The 10,520-nt window shown below is 50.7% G+C and overlaps 1 protein-coding gene across 1 annotated transcript; it reads right to left on the bottom strand.

Annotated features, from left to right (window-relative positions):
* Positions 1-287: 287 nt before the first annotated feature.
* POU3F1 (POU class 3 homeobox 1) lies at positions 288-1,406 on the bottom strand. Its single transcript, XM_051638114.1, has one exon. It carries the CDS (start codon positions 1,404-1,406, stop codon positions 288-290), a length of 1,119 nt encoding a protein of 372 aa, XP_051494074.1.
* Positions 1,407-10,520: the final 9,114 nt, after the last annotated feature.

Here is a 10,520-nt window from a genome sequence, read left to right as displayed (position 1 = left end):
ACGGGTCGGGAAATGATACCGAAGCGTCCCCCGGGCGAGCTCGGGCCGGGCCGGGCGGAGCGGGGCCGGGCCGGGATCGCCGCCGCCCCGGCGGCCACGCGAGGAAGGGAATAAATTAGAGATCGCAAACCTTTGGCTACTGCTGCTGCGGCCGCGGGCGGCTCCGGCGCGCAGGGGGCCCGTAGCGGGCCAATAAATACAGCGCGGACGCGGAGCAGGGCGGCCGGGCCAGTCTGAAGAATAAATTAAAGCGCGGATCCCGCCGCCCGCACCGTCGGCGCCGCCGGTCACTGCACGGCGCCGGGCAGCGCGTGGTGCAGCGGCGACGTGTCCGCCTGTGCGTAAACGTCCTCCATGGGCGGGTGCGGGACCCCGGCCGGCGTCATGCGCTTCTCCTTCTGCCGCCTGTTGCAGAACCAGACCCGCACCACCTCCTTCTCCAGCTGCAGGGAGTCCGCCAGGGAGGTGATCTCGTGCGCCGAAGGCTTGGGGCACTTGAGGAAGTGGTTCTCCAGAGCGCCCTTGACGCCCACCTCGATGGAGGTGCGCTTCTTGCGCTTCCGGCCCTGCGCCGCGATCTTGTCCAGGTTGGTGGGGCTGCCCGTGCTGGAGTCCGTCTCCTCCAGCCACTTGTTGAGCAGCGGCTTCAGCTTGCACATGTTCTTGAAGCTCAGCTGCAGCGCCTCGAACCGGCAGATGGTCGTCTGCGAGAAGACGTTCCCGTAGAGGGTGCCCAGCGCCAGCCCCACGTCGGCCTGCGTGAAGCCCAGTTTGATCCGCCGCTGCTTGAACTGCTTCGCGAACTGCTCCAGGTCGTCGGAACTAGGCGCGTCCTCGTCCGACGGCTCGGGTGGTCCCAGCGGCGGCGGCGACGCCGCCAGCTCGTGGGCACCCGCCTCCTCGGCGCCCAGCGGGTCGCGCAGCCCGTGGTGCAGCGCGGGTGCCGGCGGGCCCAGCATCCCGTTGAGGCCCGCGTAGGGCTGTGCGTAGAGCAACGGCTGTCCCGACGGCGGGGACATTGGCGGCAGGTGGTGCGCGGCGCCCTGAGCCCACCCGCCCGCCGCGCCGCCCGCCGCTGTCTGGTGCACCAGGTGCTGCCGGTGGTGGAAGGCGGCGGCGGCCGCCAGCTCCTCGCGGGGTCCCGGCGGGCCGCCCTTGCCGTGCTCGGCGGGCGGGAGGTGCGCGCCCCCGCCACCCCCGCCGCTGCCCCAGTCCGTGCCGGCGCTGGGCAGCCACTGGTGGTGCGCCAGCCCGACGGCGTGCCCGGTGGCGGGGGCCAGCCCCTGCAGATACTCGTGGTGCATCATCTTCTGCACCTCGCGGTACGTGGTGCCCTGGTGCAGCCGGTCGCTGTCGGGGTGCATGAGCGCGGCGGAGCGCGGCAGGTACTGCGCGGTGGCGGCCATGGCCGTCTGCCCCGCGCCGCGCTGCACCGCGCTTTAGAGCCGCGCGCCGGGGCGCTGGGCAGCCGCGCGCCAGCCCCGCCCCCGCGCCCCATTGGTCCGCCCGCCGCCGCCGGGGGCCCGCGCCGCCCCGCTATTGGGCGCCGCCGGCCCGGGGCACCGCCCCGCGCTCCCCGCCACCATTGGCCGGCGGCTGGAGGCCGCTGCCGCGGGATTGGCCGGCGGAGGCGCTGGCCAGGGGAGCCCGCGTGCGCCCGCCGGCGGAGCGGCCGCCGATTGGAGGAGGGCGGTTCATTCACGGCGAGCTGCGATCGGCCACGTGGGCCGGCCGCGAGCGCGGGGGCGCGGGGCTGGGACTCGGGGCACGTGCCCGGGCGCGGGGGGTCCCGACGGCCCCAACCGCAGGGGGGTCACCGGGACCGGTCGGCACGACACGTCCCGATTAAGACCCACAAGCTGCCCAGCCTGCAGGGCACCGGGCGGGCTCTGGAGGACACTCCGTACCCTCTGCCCTGGGCTCTTGTGCCCCTGCAAAGCGGGCGGGTGACGTGTCCTGCAGCTGCTGTGCAGGGTACCCACTCGTCCCCAGCCAGTGAGCCCTCAAGTCATCAAGAGCTTCTCAGACATTAAAAGTCAGAGAGTCATAAAATTATTTCATAAAATTATTTTGGATTGCAAAGACCTTTAAGATCATCAACTCCAACCGTTAACCTACCACTGCTAGGTCCACCACCAAGTCCTGATTTACTTTTTCAGCACTCTCAGCCCTGAACCCTGGGAGCTCCTTCCTCAACAACCTATAGGATAAAGCACCGCGGGCCAAGAAATGAGAATGTGAGATTGTTTGGGCGTCACGGGAAATGTGGGTCTTGGAAGCAGTCTCAGAAGCTAGTGTCTGAGCCGGTTTGAGGGTTGGCACAGGATAAAGGGTGGAGGAGTTTGTGGGAAAAGACAATGACAACAAGCAACGGACGTGTCTGGCATTGCTGGGAGAGGGGCAAGGGCCACCTTAATTAGCCCAGCTCCAGACTTCATTTGGGGCTTGAGGCCCAAAGTGAGTAAGGATGGGCACCAGGAACATTAATCACTTCTGAAAATTAATCTTCGCCTCTGTGCTCCTATCTGTAAAATGGGAGCAGACACAGTGACCTTTGCCAAGGGCTTGGGTGAACAATGAACCATCGGATCAATACGTGTACGAGTGTAACATGTCAATGGCTGCACACAGATGCCCTGCTCTCTCCCAGTAGAGAGGAGGTCCCTGGGCAGGTGGCTGCTGTTCAGTACATTAACTGCTGCCACCTGAAAGGCTTTTCAAGAAGTTGTACCACATTCCTTCCCTCCACATTGAAGGCATTTTGCCATTCTGGTGCACAAAAGAGTGATTTGGCTCAGGTCCTACATGCTGGGACTAGAGAGGCAGCAGACAGAAGAACCAATGTTGTCTTCTGGGCTTGTTGGGGACTGAACATGCCTGCTGCAACGCCCAACGCAAGCAGGTCTGCAGCACAAGTGCTGCCCAGTGCAAACCCTCCTTGCATTGCCCACCTGGTGCTGGCAGCTCGGGCTGTGCTGGATCCATCCCCGGTGCCACAAGGCCCTGCCCAAGCCTGCCAAGGTGCCAGCCCTGTGATTGCTGCCGTTTGGCACTCACTGGACCCCTCGCACACGATGGCTGGTTTGCCCAATCCCTGGACCTCCTGGTTTAGAGGGATCACGCCAGTCTGGAAAGGTCTGTCTCCTCCTCCAGGCTTGCAGTGTGTGGGGCAAGAACTCCCAGCCCTGCAGGAACTGCTCCTGCCCTTCAGCAGCCAAGGGCTGACCTGTCAGCAGCAGGATCTGTGCTCCAGCATCACATCAGGGCACTGGGGAGCTGCTGGCCCTTGTTTTGCTGAATCATGGAATGAGTAGCTACAAGACTGATATACTTGACTGCTGGGAGGCTCAGTTTTGCACTGTCCTTGCCAAAACTGATGAATTTGGGATTAACGTGTGCATTTGTTGTAGAATGATGTGTAACTGGGTCCTTTCACTGAACCCAGTTTCTCTTTTCAGGTATACAGCCCTAGAAAGAGGCTGGACTTTGCAGGAGAGATGGGTTTCATACATCATGGGGCACATTTCATTAGGAGAATAATGGTCTCCTTTTTTTCCTGAGGAATCCTTTTCAAACACTGCATATGTTTGCAATTAATATAACCCTTTCAGATGATTCAGTGACATGCTGTAAAATATCATACTTGGTTAAGCATTTTCTGTATATTTTTTTCTGACCTAGACTCATATTTATGTCAACTCCCCATGATGCACTGCCATACTATTCAAATTTTTGGTAGCCAATTGCTTCTGATATTTATATCAATTTTTAAGGGAATCACAATGAAAAAATGTGCCCAGCTCTAACTTTATGCAAAATAAGCCGTGTGTAAATCAGTAGATCATTAGTAGAAATGAATAATTTCCAAAGGCTGGGGACTGGATCATGTTTCAAACTTTTATCCGTTTGTCTTTTAGAAGTCACCAAAGGAGAAAACACATTGTGTGTGGTAACATAGGTCCCCATCATAGACCATTTACACAGTAGTATTGGTTTATGCAAGATCAAAGGATCTTTCCAAACCAAGGCACTGTGCACAGATTGTGCTGTGTGCTTGTTTTGCTTAATAAAAGTTGAATTTAAAGACTGGAAACAGCAAAGAACAGAGGAAGACGAGAAAAATCCCATTTGACATCTTCCTCAGCATGTCCAGCTCCAGAAGTGAGAGCCAGCTGGCAAAGCATCTCTTTTGTAAAACAACGTGAAGGGGGTAAAAGCAAAGGAGAGTGCTGACCCTAAGTGAGTTTCATGGGAAGGGTTAAGGTATGTCCAAATAAGCACTAACTGCAAGAGCTGGACATACATGTTTGTGTTCCTGGTGTCCCTGTCTCCATGAGGTGCAGTACTGAGGAGGTGTGGTCTTTGAAAGACCCTGTCAATATTTCAGTATGTTGAAAGTATATTTGCTTTTTTAAACATTATTGTTTTTACATTGGTTTTCCAGAGCTGTATCATCCAGCAAAACCCTTTAGGAGAACATCCGAGTTTCCTAGCAAAACCTAGATCCTCCATTATGCCTTACCAGGAATATTGGCATGCAGTCTATTCCCTCTTCAAGGAATAAACAACCCATGGGCAATGTTCAATATGATTCATTCTCTGTGTGACTGTGACAGCATCAAAACCTGCCTAATGCAGCTGATCTGAGGCTGGTGGGAGGACTGCAATAACCAGGCAAGCTCAGCATGTAGTAAAGTGGAGCCTGAACTGTTGTGCGTGGCCAGGAGCTGCTGGTGCCACCGCGCTCCTGGCTGGGCCAGGTGACAAGGACATTCGGCTTTGCTGTTGCCTGAGGATGATCTGTGACAAGGAGCCATGTCATGTCAGAACATCATGACTGGGAAGCCTGTCTCAAAGAAGCTGGAGGAACCCTCCCCATTGGTTTTCTGCTGGATGTACAGACATGCCAGTCCGCCCCCCTCCAGTTGAGGTTTAGCTCCAATGTGCAATGCCAGAAGGAACTGCAATGCCTGACACTGCAGTGCCCTCAGGAGAATCCAGGCACCGGAGCAGGAGGGGCTTGGAGCAGGTAAAACCACTGCAGAATGACATACCTACTATCCCTGTGAAGTGAGCATGTGATGTCATATCCTCACAGGACAAATCCCATCTGACCCAGTGAATTCATGCGTGTTGCAGGGGATATGACCTGGCCTGGGGTTAGGAATGCTTTCTCTTCTATGCTAAAACAACAGGGACATTACTGCTTCTACCTCTAGGTCATCAAGACTCCCACACAGAAGACAGAAATCAATTTGAGAAGAGAAGATGAGAGGGATTCTGTGAGATCTGGGTGCAGGAGATACGGCAAGCGCCAAAATACTCTCCGGGAGGCGCTTACCCTGCAGCTGCATGCTCTGGAAACTACCCCTTTGGGAAAACATGGTCATAGTCACCCAACATTCTCCAGTCAAGAGGGGTAGTCCTTATGGTTGCAGTGTCTCTGAACAGGATTAAGATCACCCAGTCACAAAGCCACTCAGTTCCAACCATGCTGTGAGTACTCCTGGGAAGGAAAGCTGCTTCCCATTGTGGCATTTGCACTGTGAGTGCATGAAGACCCGAGGTCACCTGCAGCTCCCCTGCTGATGGTGGAACTGTGCCTTGGATCTGGGTCTCCTGCAGCGCAATGCTGACCGAAGCCAGCTGCTGTTGGTGTCCAGGCCTCATCTCAGATATCAGTTGAAACAACCCGATCAAATGCTGGATCAGTGGGTTTGCACCATTTCTGCAGCAAGGAAAGAAAATAAGCATTATCTGTCAGCTGAGAGGAGTCCAAAAGTCAAGTCTTCTCAGAATAAACTCTTGTACATATGAATCTCTCCTGATAGGCAGCATTTCCCAACATTTCTAGGATTTTGTCTAAATGTCTTTCATCTATGACTATCTAAAGAACAGATAATAAAATTTTACAATTTTTGCAGGGCTGTATCTTTTGGCAAAATACTGTTTTTACTTGGGTCATCTAGACTTGCAGAATTCTTAATTTATTGAGTGATAAATAACAAGTTAGTGGCTGGGACAACAGTGATTTTAACCATAAAACTAGAGAGGAAGGGAAACAGAGTGAATCAAGGAGAACACTTAATAGAGATGTATGAGGTACGCCCACTACAATTAGCTTTAGTCATATAAGGTACTGTAATTTTTTGAAAATTGTCCAGAAATCTGTTCTCAGAAGGCCAAAATTAATGCAAAAAATGCTGTTGTGATCTTTTATTGAATCAATGAAATTTAGATTAGGCAGTCACTACATTCTTATTTACACAACAGACCTTAATGTCTCCAAAGGAAGCACTCAAGTGTATTTGACAAATAATCCCTATTTATGAAAGCTGCGTAATATGCATTTACATAATCCCCACTTTAAAAAGCTGTATCAGCTCTAAAGTTCTTCAGTTCAGAGATATGCCCCAGGGGATTAAAAGTACCAAGCAAAACAAAGGGAAGTAAAATGCATACATGCACACATCCACAGACACCTGCCACAATCTTGCATGCACAGAGAAAGAAACAGGGATGATACCCCAGCTTTCCTCACATTCCCCCCTCCACCTCTGACAGTGTTTGTGCATGTGTCTAAACACGAACACTGGCACCTACACAGCTCTACAAGTGGGTCAGCACGATTTTTAAGCACGTGCATCAAACCACAGTGTCCGGATGCATCAAGGCCCTCTCAGCTTTCCTAGCCTTCTTCACAACTATAGTATCAGCTGACCAGGACTGAGCACCAGCACAGTGGGATGCTCTGCACTCATGTTTGGGGAGCACACAGCAGCCTCAGAAAGCAGCTGACAGCACAAAGCTCGTGGGTCACACGTTTCATTCATACTCAAGATGACTGGACACTTGCTGATATTCCCATGTGATGGATGTGGCATTTTGCTGTCGAAGGTGCTGTCCTTGAGATAAGAAGTACGAAAGGGTATAGAACTGCACCAAGCATGTTCATGTTGCTGAAGGGTTTGAATTAAAAAAAGCCGTTCTTCACTGTAGAAAACAAGCTGTCCCTGAAAAGCTGATTCTCCAGAAGAAAAGCAAATTTTGGACAATGAATCACAGAATACTAGGGGTTGGAAGGGACCTCCAAAGATCACTGAGTCCAACCCTCCTGCTGGAGCAGAACCAAAAAAACCACACACACTCAGAAAGGCATCCACACAGTTATCTTCTTTAAATTTAGCCTGTTTAGCAACTGTCCATTGCTTAAAAACAAAATGCCATGACTCTTGTCTGGTGAAGCAGCAGTTTCACAGTACTGATGGCTGGGTAAAGTACATACTCGATTCAGTCAAAGTAAGAAAGGGAAAATACTGCAGAATTAATTTCTAGCTTCAGAGAAATGCCTTCACTGCCTATATGTTCTTAATCATGTGTGTTTCATTTCACTCTTTCATTAGCTTTTAAAATATAGATGAGAACATGGAAGCACAGAAATGTTGGTATTTATCTTCAGTGAATGCCAAAGTTCCGGGGTTGTCAGCCGGTGCTGAAGGTGCTGCAGGCACCAAGTGCTGAGCAACAACAGGAGCACTAGCCATGTGCAGCTGCACACCCAATCCATCTTCACCCTGTCCCAGTCCTTCTCCAGAAGCCAAATGGGGTTTGTCTGGTTCACCAGGGCAGGGTCCTGCATCTCCTCCCAGCATCTCTTTCAGCAGGGGCTGAGGCCACAGTGCTGCCTTCCTGCCTCTTCAGGGAGACGTCTGCTCTCCTCTGCCCTGGGGAACTCTCTCCTGCATAATGGCCAGTAGAACTCTCTACCTTAAAGCAAAACTTGTTCCCTGAGTGAGGACAGGGATAACAGAAAGGCTCAGCACTGGACGGTGTCAGATGCCCGAAGCACTAAGCACTTCTTCCCAAAATAACACAAAAGCTCGGTAATTTCACTCTGTGCATTCCAAGCTCTGTTCCACCTTAATAATGAAGCTTTTGAGTTAAGCTTTCCATTTAATGAGGCTCTTTGCAGTTTACATAAAACAACCACATGAATAAATACTCAGTTTAGAAAAGATAAGACCTGGGGATGAGTTTGGCGGGGGTTCAGCAAGACAGATTATGCATACAGCAGATAAAGGTGTCTATGGTTGTGCTGTCACTTGATCTTGTCAATCTAATATCAACTCAAACATGGAGGAGAAGCAGCCGTTATTTTACCAGTGTGCAGTGAGTAATGGGAGCTCCAGAGTCACCATACCTGGAGCTGGTCCAGCTCCAGAGCTCTCATGTGCTTGTCCCTCCAAGTCATCCAGCAGTGATTAGAGTCAGCCTAGCAAACTGTGAAGTCCCATTACTGAGAAAAGGAATTGCACAGAATATGGTTCGTTTTTTAATTTTCCAAACAGATTTGGTGTAGGACTGTGTGTTCTTTTATTCTCCCCATTCCACGTTGATTACTCTTAACAATGCACAGTTCCAGAGCTGGACTTTCAATACTGAGAGACCATGCGTTCCAGGTTGGCTGCCTAAACTGGGATGTTCTGAAAAATGTACAAATGTAGAAGAAGGGGAGGTAGATTTTGTTTGTTTGTTTGTTTGTGGCAAGTTTGAAATGCAAGGCTTGGGAGATGAAGGGATGAATCCCTGTAATTTTGTTGTTAATACAAATTATGCCTTGTTTAAACTCTCCACCTCAGGTTTTGATCTCTCACACTGGTGCTAATCCATACATTTATGCTTTGCTAATCTGGATTTAAAGTGGTATAATTCAGCTCATCATCAAGACCAAGAATCCTCCCTGTGTGCTGCCTGCACTGTCCCTCTACCACTTTTGCACTTTTCTGTGACTTGTCATTGGCTCTGTTGTGATAACTGAGGCACAGAAGAAGAGTTCAGAAGGAAGGAAAACATCCACTTTTTAATGAAATTCACTTCTCAGGTGATCATGTGCTTCTGGGAATAGTGATGAGGCACCAGCCTTCAGACTACCCATCTGTGCTGCTCCCTGCCTGCACCCTGGCACACCAAGACCCACCCTGTGCCCTTCTCACATCAGGAACAGGAGCTGGACAGCACAGGCTGAAAATCAGCAGCACAGAGAGGTGCTGATGTAGTTGCTCTTTGCTGGTCTCTTTCTCTACAGAGAGAGTGGAACAGTGAACAGCTGGGGCAGAGGATCATGCCTGGGACAGCGTGACTAAGCATGGGCTGTTTTGTAAGGATGATGCCACCAGCAAATTTCACTCCTCTTTTTGAGCCAAGATCAAAGATGAAAATATCAAACTTGCTCAGTTCCAAGACTCATCTTTGACCAACTCACCCAGTCACTTGTGTGTTGCTTCCCAGCAGTCTATCTGTTTCTGTCCTCCCTTTGTTCATTTCCTTCAGTCCTGTAGAGAGCCCTTATGAGATTACCAGAGGGTCTGCACCATAGAAATAACAAAAAACATCTAGATGTGCAAGGTCTTCTCTGGCAGACAATGCCTTCTGGTGTAGACAAATGGCTCTGAATGGAGCAGGAAGGGCAGGTACTGTAAGGGACAAGCCTTTCCAGCCACAATGTTGGACCAATTCACACTATTACTATTGGGATAGGAGGAGCTGAGGACGAGGAGCCTATTCGGTGCTTTGGCAGGATGTTCAATTTGTGAGTCATAGCTCTACTGGAGACATACCAGCCCCTTGGCCAGACAAGCTTTGCCTTCATTAACTCTTTCCTGCAGGAGAAGCAGAAGACAATTAATTACAACTTAGACTTTATTCCATTAAACTCCTCTAAGCTCCAGGGGAAGAGCCTTAAGAGACTACTCTGATCCTGCTGCCACTGACGCCAGTAAAAAGCTCTCCACAGACTTGGATGGGAGGAGGCATTAATCCCACGTCTGCTTTCATGGCCACACATTGAGCGGCCATCCTCCCAGCGGCCGTGCATCATAGTTACGTTGCTCCCATATCTTAAGCTTTCAGTCTTCTGCTCCCTATAAAGAAAAACCCTGATCCTTTCACCTTCTAAGCTGAATGGTCTTTAATGAATTAGAGTTTCAAAGAATGATCATCACATCTGCAATGATAGACTTCAGATCATTCCCAGCACTTACAGTTTTGCTTCTACAAGAAAAATCTTCACAAGCAGGGACTAAGTCACAGCTCCACAAGGCTGGTTTTAAGTGGGGAAATCTTAGAAAAAACATTTCTGAATTGTTCCTTAATCTCCTTATCATAAACTATTTGTGTTTTAAAGAAGTCAGAGGACTGAATGCAGGTTGTCCGTGTCACACTGGGCTGCACAGTTGATGAGGCAGGACCTGGTTCCTGCTTTGTTACAAGGAACAAGGTAAATACCATAATTTGGTGCAACACTACAGACATGTCTTTGCATGGGGTTTGATGCCATAGTGCCATATACTCTACAATGTATAAGTAGCTGTTTTTTCATTCACAGCCAGATTGCTTAGGTATTTGGTGTGGAAAAGGTACAAGGTTATAGAAGTGTATTATTTATACAGCATGTGAAAATGCTACTGGTGTTCTGGATATAGGACAGTACAGTTCAAAGTAAAACTTCTCTTTGTTCCTTG

The sequence above is a fragment of the Apus apus genome, chromosome 21 (genome assembly GCF_020740795.1).
Source record: "Apus apus isolate bApuApu2 chromosome 21, bApuApu2.pri.cur, whole genome shotgun sequence".
NCBI lineage: Eukaryota > Metazoa > Chordata > Aves > Apodiformes > Apodidae > Apus > Apus apus.
This window is presented reverse-complemented; position numbering and strand designations above follow the sequence as displayed.

Bases quoted from the DNA above. Each gene is read 5' to 3' on its own strand.
- POU3F1 (XM_051638114.1), bottom strand. From the start codon at position 1,406: ATGGCCGCCACCGCGCAGTACCTGCCGCGCTCCGCCGCGCTCATGCAC.